The sequence below is a fragment of the Lissotriton vulgaris genome, chromosome 7 (assembly GCF_964263255.1).
Source record: "Lissotriton vulgaris chromosome 7, aLisVul1.2, whole genome shotgun sequence".
Taxonomy (NCBI): domain Eukaryota; kingdom Metazoa; phylum Chordata; class Amphibia; order Caudata; family Salamandridae; genus Lissotriton; species Lissotriton vulgaris.
The window spans coordinates 366,213,388-366,228,607 of NC_141695.1; the positions used below are offsets into that span (position 1 = coordinate 366,213,388).

The following is a 15,220-nucleotide window of genomic DNA, read 5'->3' on the forward strand; positions in this document are numbered from 1 at the left end:
TGTTAAATCACAGCTTCATGTCATAATTATCAAATGCAACAGTCACATAAAAATATTTCTAATAGTATACTGCCCAAGTGATAAGATTATTTCATGTCTGCCCAACGCTATAAAGCGCCAATTGTGATGTGCAAAGTGCTAAAAGTTTGTGCAAAAATGTGCAAGACTAACAGATGTTAAAAACATGTATTACAAAAATGTCATAATGTCATTTAGCCCCATATTCTCGTATAAAAAACAATGGAAACATTCAGTTGTGTGTACCTATCAGGACAGGCTATGTAGTTCTTAAGGATCCTAGATGCACGTATGCAAATCCTCCCTATCATTCAATCCACTAGGGTTCTTCGTGTTCAGCTCCAGTATATACCTGGTCTCCAGAAGACGGGGTTTGGCCTCTCGGTCTCCTCCCCTCCTGGATGCTGGCACTGTATCGATGACATAGTACTGGAGCTGACTAGGATTGCCTGCATGCTTGGCTTCAAAATGCCTGGCAACCGGATAGGTTTGGTCGTGTCCCACAATAGCCAATATGTGTTGGAGTATCCTCTTGTGGGCAGGCAGGCGGGTGCTACCGACATACCTGAGCCCACAAGGGCACTCAACACATACACAGCAAATTCCGTTCCGCACGTTAACCTTTTACCAATGGCAGTGCGTTCTCGTCGAAAAGGACTGCTGCAATGTGTCCTGTTGCTCCCATAGCGACAAGCCTTACATTGAGAGCATGTTTTGAAACCCTTACTGAGGGATAACCAGGTACTAGAAAGTTTTGGTTCCAGGGTATTCCTAACTAAGGCCTTTGCCATTGAGGGCGATCTGCGAAAAGTCAGGAGTGTTTTTTTCGTCATTTTCTGACCAATAATAGGATTGCTCTGGACAAGGCTCCAATTCGTATGCAAGATTTTTCTTAATTCCCCATGTTGGCGATTGTATGTCAATACCATACGCGAGGGTACTTCGGGATCCCTGTCTTCCTCTGGACCATTCCGTCCTGTAGTCCTATCTTTGGGAATCATGGCCTCCTGTCTTGTGATGGACCGAGTATGCTGAATTGCCTTAATTAGCGGTACAAAAGGGGGTGGTGATAGACGGAGCATCTGAATCAATCAAACACTCACACCCAGTCAAAAGATTTGGGTTTAATCCATCACCGTTCTTTAGCCCACTCTGCCACCCGAGTTCAGACATGGCTATATGCAAATCAGTCTGCCCCTGTGCCTCATGGGAACAGTCCATCCCGAACTGCCAAGCCAGGTCTTCCCTGGACCGTAAACAAGCTTCCGAGGACCGGTTTCTGGCATTCCAGCCGTCTTCAACCCGGCTTGCTTGAATCCAGTGGCAAAGTGAGCAAGGACTCACGTCTGAGCATACCCTGCCACACTTATGGCGGCCAAAACCGGTACAAAAGTGGGTGGTGATGGACGGAGCATTGAATCAATCAAACACTCACTCCCAGTCAAAAGATCTGGGTTTAATCTATCACCGTTCTTTAGCCCACTCTGCCACCCCAGTTCAGACATGGCTATATGCAAATCAGTCTGACCCTGTGCCTCATGGGAACAGTCCAGTGAGTGTTTGATTCAGAGGCTCCATCCATCACCACCCACTTTTGTACCGAATTGCCTTAATTAAGCTAGTATTGGAATACCCTCTGGCCAGAAACCGTACTCTACTGGACTCCTGCTCCACTGAACATTCTGCATCAGTACTACAGATTCTTCTGATCCGGAGCATCTCCCCAAAGGGGATGCTCCGGATCAGATGAGCCGGATGGTGACCCGCAGTGGGCTTTCTATATAACCTGGTTGCAAGATTGTCATTTTCAACATACACCTCCACATCCCAAAAACATAGTGCTACTGAACTGATGTTGGAAGTAAACTTCAAATTGATGTTATTCTTGTTGAGCACCTCTACAAAGTCCCTGGCACTGTCTGGACTACCCCTCCAAATAAGGAATAAATCATCAATATACCGCAGGTACAGTAAAATATTGTTAGAAGCAATATCATGGTGTTAGCCAAAGAGGACCTGCTCCTCCCACAGCCCAACATGCAAGCACGCGTAGCTGAGGGAGAAGCACACCCCTGACCTGCTGGTAGATGGCACCATTGTAGATGAAAAAGTTCTGTTCCAGACACATCTGTGTCATATTCAGTAGCATCTTGTTGTGCGCCACTAGATTGGTGGGGCGCTTGTTGAGGTAGAATTCCATTGCTCTCAGTCCGTCACAGTGTCTTATGGAGGTGTAAAGGGCTGAGACATCCAGCATCATTAACAACCTATTTGGGCCCCAGGAGAACCGCTCCACCTTACGCAAGCAATCGAAAGAATCCTACACATAAGAGTTCAAAGACTTAACAGAATCCTGAAGGAAGAAGTCGATATACTTGGATACATTTTCCGTCGAACTATCAATAGCAGAGATGATGGGCCGAGCAGGTGGAATGTCGGCTCCCTTGTGAATTATCGGTATCAAGTAGAAGGACGGGATTACCGGATGTGTGCAAGAAATAAGGGGTACCCCCGACTAAAGTTCCTAATTCGGGATAAATCAAACAGTTGAAAGTACAATAAATTAGGAACAGGTTGAATTATGGACTAGGACTGACATCAGACAATAATGAATGTATCTAAACAAAAAATCTTGGTACAAAAATGTGTATTCTTTATTAGTTCTTATTTAATTATTAAAAAGCAATCATGTTTAGCTGCTATAAATATATATATGTGATAAGCTATCTACATATATGACATACTGTAAATTCCAATTCATTGGTATTCATATTACATTACAGTGGTTGTCTAAAACATGGCTAAAGGTTACAGTTTACTACGCGTGTTTCGGCTGTGAGCCTTCATCAGGAAGCCATGAGTATTCCCAGAGAACCTATATAACGAAATATATACATAAAAATACATATCAGTGTCAGTCTATATATATCAGTGTCAGTCTATTGTCCTATACAGAAACATTCAAAATAAGCCCTTAACAGTGTCTATCTATATATAATATTTACAAATGTTTTGTCAAAGCAAGTGGGACATAAGGCTGCCTCACTTTCCTTATTTACATATATACAAATATACATGCATACGAAAATACAATTCCTTTATAGAAAATGGTACTAGCTCTAAGATCTAAGTGTGCCATGATAAAAAACAGGGGGGTGAGAAAGGGGGGGACAGAGGAAGGGAAGGGGGATGGAGGGGAAAAGGAAGGGGGGGGGAAGGGAGGGGAGGGAGAAAGGAGGAAAGGAAGGGGCCGGTGGAGTACAGGTGGGAGGGAGAGGGAAAAAGGAGGGGTGTCTGGAAAACTATTCTTGTTGATAAGAAGACATAGGTACCTGAGGATAGGTAGATGTTATCGAGTGCGGCCTGAGTAGGCTAAATTGATGTGAGGCAAAGATACCTGCAAAGGGAAACGGTTTTGGATTTCAATTAAGCCAAATGATTAGATCAAGGTGTTTAGCACTTAGAGAGCTCAGATATAATGAAAGTATAGAAAAGATCTGAATACTTTAATTAGAGGAGTATGAAGCTGCCCGGGCCATTCATGTAGGTGTAGCTAGAGTAGTAAATTTAAATTTAAGGTTGGTCCTAGGGAGAAAAAGAGGAAGATTTGGTATCTCAAAAATGACCGAAATGTATAGTCACCAGGGGATACTGCCCTAATAAAAATAAATACCTGCGCACTGACTTCGTCATCTTGTCCAATATTGGGATCTGGTGAGTTGATGGCGGTAAAACTTCTGTGGCCGTTTTTATCTGCAGATGGAGTGGATATGTATATGAGGCGTTGATGATTGTAATTAAATAACTGCCTTAAAACATATACAAAGATTTGCGTGTAAACAAGATGGTCAAGATGGTAAAGAAACCATAAGAGGTACCTGTTTGGGCAATCTTTTAGATTGTTCTAGGCTGGGATTACGGCGTTTGTTAAATCGGGAATCCGTAATGCGGTTATCTGAAAATGTCGGGACAGGATAGTCAGACATAAGATAGACCTGCTCGCAAACAATCCCAGACAGGGCGACTAAGCTTTATGCTATTGGATACGGGGTGAGCGGGGATCGATAAATACCTGTTCATGGAGTCCCGTGATCTATGTAATGTAAATGTACAGGAATTTATATAGCGCAAATCACCAACCGGTCTCTAAGCGCTTGCTTAGGGAACCCGTCCTGGTATTCCCCTGTGAGAACCCCGACAGGGTATCCACAAGGTGAAAGCCAGGCATCCCGCCACGAGGGGCCGTTGTGGAGATTAAGCAAGCTATTGCCCAGAGTCGCAGAGTGTGAACCCGTGAATCAAGTAGGCACCGGAGCGAGAATTGTCGAGTCCATGGACATTTTAGGACTCAAGACCCCGCCGAGCCGGGAATTGAACCCTGGTCCCGGGCTGACCTCTGCTTCCAGGTCTGCCTCCTCTAACCAGTGAGCCACACTTCTCCACTCGATCCTATGGTGGGGTCTGTTGGCGCCTCGGTGGTGTGTCCCGGTCGGCCGAGAACGTAGAGAGAATGGGCAGTGTTTTTAAATGCACATTTCGCGCGCAATGTGGCTGGTGGGGAAGTGACGTCCCGTTGTTAGGTGGTCGACAGAAAGAAAGGACGAGGTCTGAATTGCTAGATTATCGTCTGTTTGGTATCGGACATCTTGGAACTGGTTAGTAGTGTTCCGAGCAGTGTGTTCGTATACTCCAGGGAACCTAAGTTTCAGAGATGCCGATATGATACATGGCAGCATGTCTATTATATAAGAGGGATATGTTTTAATGAGAATGACGAGGTATTACAGTGAATGGAAGGGGGACCTAATGCGTTAGGACCGAGGTGCGGAGAGTGTGTTTGAGGAACTAAGGGTAATGAATTGAGCAAAGGATACTGATGGGATGGAAAAACCACTACGTATAGGGTAGCATATTTAGGGATGGCGTCGTGGGACGGCCCGTGAGAGTATAGTGAAAGGGATTGACCGTGGATGATAGAGGACTGGTTCAGCCATGGTTGTATTTGAGGACCTGGTCCCAGGGTATTTCGTTGTTTAATCCTTTGGTGTACGTATCCAGAGTAAAAATCCAGTATACCTCTCTGCATTTTCGTACTTGTGTGCTGAGCGTTCCTGATGACTTACGTATTTTCTCCAGGATGTACCAGCGTATATCGTTTGGATTGTGTTTTGCCTCAATGTAGTGTTTAGCTAATGGGGCTTGCATTTTGCCCGTTCGAATGGCTGATCTATGCTCAGACAAACAGGTGGACATCATGCGGGCTGTTTCCCCTGCTTATCCCATGGCACAAGGGCATAGCAATAAGTAAATTACATTTGTAGTTTTGCAATTTGTTAGGGTTTGGGATCGCAGGGATTTTTTGTTGAACATCCATTCTTTGGTCTCTATAGCAAAGTCACAGGCAGTGCAAGAAAGGCATTTGAAATTGCCCACTACCGGAGTCATGCCAGTGAGAGATTGTTGGGTGGGGACATTGTTTGTTGGCTCCATTCTTGATCGTACAACTTAGTCTTTAAGGTTTTTGTTTTTTCTGTAGGCAAAGACTGGTTTAGGGAGCCGATTGTCCTTGGCTTTGGTGGCATTCAGAATGTGCCAATTAGCGAAAACTATCTGTTGGAGTTTAGCATTCATGGTTGAATGTTTTGTCACAAAGACTAGTTTGGGGTTAGGTTCTTTGATGCGTGGTGTCGATAGATGTTGTCTATCAAAGAACCTGGCTCTTTTGTAGGCATCACGAACTAGTCTTTTAGGGTATCCTTGAGATACAAATTTGCTTTGCATCTCGGCTGCTCTCTTGTCAAAGTCTGTTAATGAAGAACAATTCCTTCGAACTCTAAGGAATTGGCGGAAGGGGATGCTGGGATTACCGGATGTTCCTTTTTTAAGTAACGAAACTCAACCTCCGATAAAAGCCCCGCACTTCTCCATGCTTGTAGTTTCAAGTATTGATCCACCCTCGCCGTTTTGACATTTTGGATGTTACTTCTGCGGTAACATGAGGAGTCCCCCAGATGGACTTCTGCCTCTTCCAAGTACATTTGTCGGTGCCACAGGACCACGTTATATTACATTTACATTTACAGGACCACGTTGCCGCCTTTATCAGCCTGCTTTACTATTACATCATGATTTGTTTCTAGTTTGCTGATAAGTTGTTTGTAGCATCTATTTTGCTTGCTGATGTAAAATTTATTTTTGTTTGTGGCGGTGTATAATTTCTTCAAGTCCTATACCACTATTTCCTGGTAAGTGTCCAGGTTATCATGTACCATAATTGGCTGGAATGTGGATTTGGGCTTGAAAGGTACATTGCATTGACTACCAGAAACAAGGGTCCTGCTTCTACCCAGTTGACTGGATGCCTGTTCATTCTGTAGGGACCAGATTTCTTCCGAGGTATTCCGGTCTTCACTGTCTGTCATCACAGGGCTATGTAAAACTTCAACTTGGCTCTTCTTTTTAGGTTGAAGCTGGAAGAATTTACTTAATTTTAACTTGCGGGTAAATCTATAAATGTCCATCCTAGTATCTGCATAATTCATGTTGCAGGGCGGGCAATATGATAGCCCCAAATTCAGGACAGCGATTTCACCTGTAGTCAATTTCAGGGCTGTGAGATTGATTATTGATTTTGAGTTGGTTGTTTCCCGGTCTTCTTTTAGAACCGATTCCACTGACCTTGTTTCCCCGGCTTGCCTCCACTTGCATTTGCGGGCATGACATTTCCTCCGCTGGCTGCGTTTGAGGTTTGCCCTTTGGCTTTTGCTCCAATGGGTTTTTGTGGCCTCAAAGTCTCCCGACGATCTCGGCACAAACAGTTGACTTATATATGTGCTATTTATTTCTAGACAATCCCTCTGAACTCTTTATGAGGTCAGAGGCACAAGCACAATACAAGATACTTAATTAAAATACAATAAGTTGCACAAAATACAGTAGGGCCCTAGGGGCCCGCTAAATCATATACTAAAATAGTGGTATAAGGACCACTACACGGAAAGTGAATAGGCCTAGGGAATCGCTGGGGCGACGCTGAACTACCAAGAGTTAGGAAGCAGGAGGCCCACGGGATGCGTGTGCAGTGTCAAAACACACACACACACACACACACACACACACACACACACACACACACACACACACACACACACACAAGTTACCATAGAGAATGAATGGGAACGTAAAAGATGGAAACTAGTTCTTTTAGGGCACTTCTGACTGGACTCGATGAAAGTTACTTGAAACCTAGACAGTTGGATAGTCAATACCCACAGGAGCACCGGAGTACTCGCGTTACCTCACCCACAGGAAGCGGGTGCATAGGTGTCAAAGTGTCTGGTTTTGTCGCTGAATCCTATGAAGCCTTGGAGAAAGATGCTGCAGGCGACCAGGAGAGAAGTGTCCGGTTGGATCCAAGGGTGGTTCCAGGATGAAGAGGACCTGAAAGAAGAGGGGACAGAGTCTGGGTCACTAGCCAGTGACCAGGAAGGAACCAGGCGATGTCGTGAAGCAATCAGGTGATGTCGTGAATCTGGTCTCTGCAGCCACGTGGACCAGGAGGCGTCGACGACGACCAGGAGTCAGGGACGGACTGTCCCACGAAGGCTCTCGCTGTCGGCGGTGTTGGCTTCCGGATTGGAGTCAACAAGCCTTGGCAAAGGCAACCCAAGCAGGAAACGAAGTTGGCTTCTTAATCAGACCAGCAAGGTCTGATGGGCTGCTTCTTTTGAGGGAAGCAAGGGCCAGTCTGTTGCAACCAGACCAGCGGTGGAAATTCAAAGATTCGTCGTCAAGATGGCCACTAGCCAACGGGCAAGTGACCGGACAGACGCGTTGAGCAGAAAAATGCAGAAGGGCCCCACGCAGAACTCGTGGAGGGTGCAGGGATGATTTTCGGTGCAAATGATGCTCGGGGCTGGGGCTTCTCAATCCCCAATGCACAACTTCGAGGGTGCCTTGGGTGCTGTACAAAAAGCAAGTCGCAGACTTTTCAAGATGGCCGGTCCCACGTCTCTCGTCGCCTCCACGGGTCTCAGCTCTGCTGGGACTGTGGATCGGGCTATTGGAAGTCTGGAAGTCCGGTTCTTGTCAGGCTCTGTGCTCGGGCTCCGGCGGGAGCGTCAACAAAGCGAGCCGTTGATCGCTGGATGTTGCCTGTTTGCACAGGGTAGTCACTCCTTGACCACAAAGGAGATTCTTCAGTCTTCTATCTTCAGGTAGAATGTCGAAGGTCCAGAGTTTTGTTTCAAGTTTCAGTCAGGATAAATCTAAAGTCTTGGGACTCATCTCCTACCTATATACCAAATCTAGGGTCTGGATTACCTGCTAGGTCCCTCCTATGGGTGGGACCAGGGAAGGGGGTGGTTACCCCCCTTTCCCTTTGTCCAGTTTCACGCCAGAGCTGGGGCTGGAGTGCCCCAGCACCGGTTTGAAGTGGACTATGCATGTGACACCTTGTGCGCCCCAGGCAGTGTCCCATTTCTTTCAGCCCTCCCTGCCCCAATACACTATAGCCTGTCTGGGGTGGTGCTAGCACCTCCCAAGACAGGAAACCTATTGTCCAAGCCTCCCTCGCTGGAAGGACTCCCAGCAGCAGGAGGTCAGACTTGTGTCTGTGGCAGCAGCATCCATTTTGTGATGCTGAGGCTCTGGTTAACTTTAACCGGGATTAGTAGGAACATGTCTTCTCCCTCTAGAAGGGTGGAATGCTACCCCCGTCGCCAGAACTGGCGAGGGGGTAGTATTCCAAAACGCATGACACCTTACTCGACATGTTTTGATAAAGCCAAAACAGAGTTAGCATTTAACCGCGAGGTTTATAATGCACTTAAGAGTATATGGTATGGCAATATCCTAGAACAGATATAAGGACATGGTTCCGAAAGCTGCAGACAGGCTCACCTCATGCTAGAGCACCATCTCACATAAAACCAAGCACTCTCCCTCCAGGATTGTTAAGGCCTGCCATAGGAGTGACTTATAGGTATATATGTGTCTAGATATAAGGTTAGATATAGGAATACTATATCTAAGGAAGGGGTGATTACACGACCTTGCCCCAGCTGAGTGATCAGCCAGTTGTGTCAATGTGAGTGGCCGGCTAGGGGTGGCATAATACATGCTGCAGCCCCTGGTAGGCCTTAGATGCACCTATGCCCTGGGTACCTATAGTACACTGTACAGGGGCTCATAAGGTGACCCAATTCCCAATTCGAGATGTACCTAAAGTACATGGAGTCCATTTTACAGAGAGAGCAGATAGCCTGGGGCCCTGATTAGCAGGATCCCAAGCCAACTAAGTCGAAAACCAGCGAAACACTTGGCAAAAATTCTGGGGTAACCATAGTCTGGTATCCACCTTCCTAAAGTCGAAGTAGAAGTTTGTTTTATTATCGAACATAAATCCATGTAAAGATGTCAATATTTCTTCAATATTCAATCCATGTAACCATTATGATACTATGACATGCATAATCAATATCAATTATGCGAAAATCAATTCCCAATGCATTCCAGCACCAGGGCCTTCATTAGGGGAATATCTATAATGAAAATTAAATGAAAAGACCATAACTCTAAGAGAAAAAACACTGGAAAATGGCCATCACCAAACTGATAAAAAGCTACACAATATCATGTGTAATTATTAGGGAGATAATATAATATAATGGATGACACATCTGTGGCAATCCCTGTGTCGGCTCCTCCCTTTGTCTGTGAGTCACAAGTCAATGACATCTCTGTTGACGACAACCCCGTCAATGCGAGTAAATATTCTAAAGTCTCACTTTTTTATTTTCTGAAACTGGGGTGCCGAAGTAAGGTGTGCTATGTCGTACATCTCCAAAAAAACTAATAATAATACTTCCACTGTCCAGGATACTAGATTCTGATGACTCTAAAGAAAAAGTGCCATTTGGTCCTGCATAAAGTCCTGGCCAATAAAAGGCTAAATGCCAAGAATATGACTGAGATTAGGAGTATTCTATTGTGGAGCCTTAAGGGATTTTGTGAGGAGCCATACCAGACCAAGCTGTATGAATCCTTTGGTGAAGAGTCCCAACCAAAGGATAGCCAATCATGTCCAGAGTATGCACCCTACTATGATGATCTAACTACACTAGTCAAGAAACCAGACCAGATAAATGCCAATTGCACTGGTGACCGATGTAAGATATGCAAGATTAATGAGAGCAGACTATTACAAATGGTTTCCTGATAAGAACCTATGGGAAGGTGTGCCAAGTCCGATTCTGTAACGGGCGACTGCTAGCCCTCAAATGACTGAACCACTTGCACAGGTTGTATCGCCATTACCATTGGCTTCCTGAAATGTTTGCACTTCCAAATGGCTGGTTGCAGCTATCAGTTCAAAGTACTACCTTTTATGCTGAAATTCGTGCCAATGATATTTATGAAGTCCATGTGATCAGCCACAGCGCACATAAGGAAAAAAGGCCATTCAGTGTTTTCATTTTTGTACGACTGGCTGATAAAAAGGCCCATTGTTCAGTCTGATCAGAAAGTCAGCACAATAATTTATGAGCTTATTCTGCATCTTTTGACCGACAGTCGGCATACAGAAGTGTTTAATTATTCCACGTTTATCAAAAAAGTGAACAGCAATGTCAATAAACCATAGGGTCATAGAGGATTCTCTTGAAGATCCTCATTCACGTATTTAGTCCCAACAAGGCATGTTATCTCCGCTGGGGTGATGTCGTGGATGGCATCCTCATGGTGTCTTTCACTTGAGTGTTCCGTTTTCCAAGTGAAAAAGTATCCTCCTTTCTGAAGGAGAACTTCTCAAGTGAAGACAGTGTTGGTAAGTGAGTATATTCGAATTATTTCCAATCTCGGAGTGAGTATTTATCAGGAAAAATGATTTAAAAAAGGGGATAGGGATAAAGCTAAAAAGAGGCGATGTTGTAAGGAAGAATTACTGGTCCTACACCTCTGGTGATTTTAATTTAATTTAATTTAATAACAATTTCTAAAGCGCCTGGTGACCCAAGGGCATCCCCGCGCTATAAGATTTGTGATCCTGTTGAGGGGGAAGAAAGGGAGGTGAAGATCTACATGCTTCAGCTGCGTAAGGTCCCTCAAGGTCTAAGGCTTTTGTCAGGACCTAGTGAGGTGGTTTACCTTAAATTTGTCAGGACCTAGTGAGGTGGGTTACCTTAAGTTTTGAGGTAACCCCTGTAAGTGCAGTTATGAATGCTGTGTCCAGGTGGCAGTTACCCTCTGAAACAAAATAAGAGCAAAAACGTCATTAGGGTAGCTAGGGTATATTGGACTGATCGTCTTCTATTTTATTATTTAATAAATGGTACTGATGATGGGAAGATAAATGAACCTGCTGAACCTACCGCTATCTCTCCCACTTTTTGATTTATGTAATAATTCCATATGCAATTTTGAATGCAAGAAAAGGAAAAGCATTCCCCTTCAGCGTAAATGTTGGTAAAATTGCAGGACCTAGCGATCTGAATCTGATCCAAGAAACAGTTTGTGGTTCAACATCTCAACTGCCTTTTTGGTCATGATCTCCTATATTCTATTGATTCCGTTCTGTTGGTTGCACAGGAGGCCACTTAAGGAAGAATTGGATCGTCCAATACAATAGAAGGACATGTTGATGGACAAAATAGATAAAACTGCAAAGATATAAGCTGATTTGTGTGGTGGAGGTAAAGTCTATCAAATCTGTTTCCTGATGAAGCCTGCAGAATCTATTATTAACAGGCACATCCAAGGAAGGATAAAAAGAGCGAATTTCCTGGAATTGCCTATCATTGGTAAATGGATTAAAGAAGTAAAAAGTTCAGAGCAGTGTGTTTAGGACTTCAGTTCTTCCTACTGAGACCGGAAAAATCATCTGTGTTCATAGGCACCAATAATACCATCACCATGTTTTATATAACTGAACATAATGGCGCCAGATCAAAAGAGATATCAAATGAAGCAAAGACCCTGTGGAACTGGGCCATTGAGCACAATGCGTCATTAACAGCAGAGCACCTTCCACGGCAGGACAGCAAGTTGGCAGAGGTGCTCCGTCACAATAAACTCAAGTGCCATGAATGGTAAATAAAGCCCAGAAGGTTTTCCCTCTTTCCATAATTCCACACGTGCAAGCGAAAATGCAACTGTAACCCTGCAGGTTAATACTAATCACACCAGTAAACCCAAGATATAACTTCTACTCTGAAGCTCCGAAAATTGCACGAATGCCATGGCAAGATCTCCTGACGAGAGCCAGTGACCAGATCCGACTTCCCTGAAGCTTCACTCTTTGAATTTTCAAGTCTAGACATCCCACTAAACTGCAGAGAAATCCTGGCACAGGCAAGATCTATATATTTCAACAAATAAGACTTGCCGTACTAAATGGCAAAGGTTTTGCAGCTGTAGTGTGAAAAGCAAAGTTTACATACTAGATCTTCAGTGCTGCATCAGATACTCTCGATCAGGGTTAGCACATCCCTCGAGCAAAGTTTATATAGCTGCAATCCCCACCCCGCCCTAGTTTGGCAACTCCGTATAGTCTTCTCACAGCTTATACACTCACCATTTGAACCAATTTATAAGGCATGAATGAAGTTCCTCTCTTATAAGGTAGTCCTACTCTTGGCATTAACATCAGCTTGGAGAACCAGTGAGATACAAGCCCTCATAGTTTAAGAACCATTTCTTTAGTTTCGCTCTGACAGAGTACGTTTGAGAACTAACCCAAAATGTATACCTAAAGTACATTCAGACTTCAGACCTGAATAAAACCATGGCATTGAAGTAGTTTCCAAATCCAGCATATGCTCCAGAGAGAGTTTTGCTTTCTCTAGATATGAGATGTCTATAAATCTTTCTGGATAGAACAGAGTTTTAGGAAGCCTGATCTGCTTTTGGCACCTTTTGTAAACCCAAGTAAGAGAAAAGCCATTTCCACACAGCATTACTTGATGGGCTGCAGGCCTGCAGCCACAATTGTATCATGCCACATACAAGCAGGCAGGCAGTAACACAGCAGAGGAACAGCTTATTCGACTAGAGGTGCATCTACGCCCGTGCTGTTAACTGCAGTATCGTTGACAGAAATATGCTGAACAGCAACATGAAAATGTGTGTACACTCTTCTAAGACATTACTGTCTAGAAGAGACCATACTGAAAGATGTAGCAATAGGCCAAGCAGTGTTACATCATCTGTTCTGATGAGGTGATCCACTCAAAGATTTTTCCCTGCAGCTTCTTACGTGCATTAATATGATTTGATTTATAATTTTATATAGCACTCTAATGTCCGGAGGCGTCTTGGCGTTGCTGCTTTCATGAGAGAGAAAAGACAATTAAAGATTAATGCTGCACTAATGACTAAATTGACCGGTCTGTGAGACTTTCGGAATGACAGGAGGTTTGGGAAGTTTTTTTTAAAATCCAAGGCCGAGAGTTCCATAGTTTTGCTGTCCCAAAAAACGAGTAATGTTGCATTTCCACGATGCTTGCTTGCCCTTGGGTAGTACTAAGTGCTTGGCTTCTGAGGATCTGTGTTTCCGGGGTGGGGTGTACCAGACTAATCTCTCCTGAAGCTAATCTGGACCAATATTGTGCAGTGCCTTAAAAGCTATTCAAAGAGCTTTAAATGCCGTTCTCTTTGCCCCTGGAAGCCAGTGTAGCTTAATTCAGGCCTGCAACACTGCAGGATATTTTGGGATTTCGTTAAAAAAAAAGTAATACTTGTTCTTCTGATTTAAAAACGTGAACCTTTGAAAGAACTAATATTGGAGGAGAAAAACATGCTTGCTTATAAAGGTTACTCTTCAGTATTGGTATCTTTTATAGATTCAAGTGCGACCAACCCTCCTTCCGGCAGGAGGCTCAGTGCCTTCTCTTATTCCTTCACCCGAGTGCTACATGTAACTCGGACGGATGGTGGCTTTTTTGGGTGTGAGCTTCAGGTCGATTGCCCTTATTAGTTGAAGTTTGGTTCATTTTAATTGCTGTGGCAAGGCTACTAAAGAGCCATTGTTTCTATCTTTTGGGTTATATTTAACATAGACCTGCTGTTACGATGTTACCATAGGACAGCCAGCCTGACCACTCTGATTGATTCAAGCATGTGAATCTCATTACAGGTAAGTGGGATGGAGTATCCTCCTAAAGAAGTAGTTTGTTTTAAAGCATATTTCTAAAAACAAATCTCTTTCAGGCTTCTGGTTTCAAATGGTAGGCGGAGTAGCCCTTTTAATGTATGATGATCCTTGATGGAGAACAATAGTTACAATGTATCCTTTTAGGGTCAATTCCGGTAGCCTCACTCACATTTATGACTCTCTTCTAGGCCCCTTCTACCGCTACAAAACCTATCATGACTGGCTGTACCAGCTGGACTCTCAGTCCATACCAAGTTTGTGGCCCCTACTGTTGCGTCTGAAGCCAGTTCCTGTATTTGGCGCCCTCTTCCTCCTGGTGTCTCAGCAGTTTCCACTGGAATATGTGCGATCTGAGGAGTTCTACGACCGGGCCTTTTTGTACCGTCTCTTCTACATGACAACTGTGTTCTTCGTCTTCCGCATGCGCTTCTATGTGGCATGGATTTTTGCAGAGTGCGGATGCATGTCTGCTGCGTTTGGTGCCTATCCAGTAGCAGCCAAGTCTCGCTCAGGCGGTGGACCGACTGTGGAGTATGCTCCTATTGAGAGGTAAGGACCTTGTTCTCTTAGATAGAGTAGATCTAGTAGTGGAGGAGGTTGTAAAGTGGATGTAACAGAACAATCTCATGACATAAATTTAGCAGTACAGTATACAGAGAGGGTTGATGCACTCATATGGCCTTGCTTAAGATCATAAGTTGGTGCTTGGTCCGTAAAAAGGCTTACCGAAAGTAAGGTAATGAAATCATGGGAAAGACGGGCACTGAAAAATAAAAGCTGGAAACCTTAATCAAAACAGTATAAATATTACTAAGGTAGGCTTTCACTAGGAAGGCTTGACTGCCCCTTTTCATAAGACTAAACAATGAATATCCTACATATCGTAACTGAATGTTTCAGTTCTATTAAGGACTCTGACGTGAGGATGATGCTTTATAATCTTTACTTCGCTGATGATAAAATTCACAACAACCATATTAATATTAGCTTAGTATAAAAAAAACGAACATTCTCAAAAGTCCATGGGAGATGATAAAATCAACCAATCACGTA

The 15,220-nt window shown here is 44.0% G+C and overlaps 1 protein-coding gene across 1 annotated transcript in view; it reads left to right on the forward strand.

Moving 5' to 3' along the window:
• The window catches only part of MBOAT7 (membrane bound acylglycerophosphatidylinositol O-acyltransferase MBOAT7), a 129,585-nt gene that overhangs the window by 91,314 nt on the left and 23,051 nt on the right, over window positions 1-15,220 (forward strand). Inside the window, exon 6 of the mRNA XM_086930287.1 lies at window positions 14,356-14,716. Coding sequence (XP_086786413.1) covers window positions 14,356-14,716 — 361 coding nt within the window. The remainder of the gene's footprint in view (window positions 1-14,355; window positions 14,717-15,220) is intronic.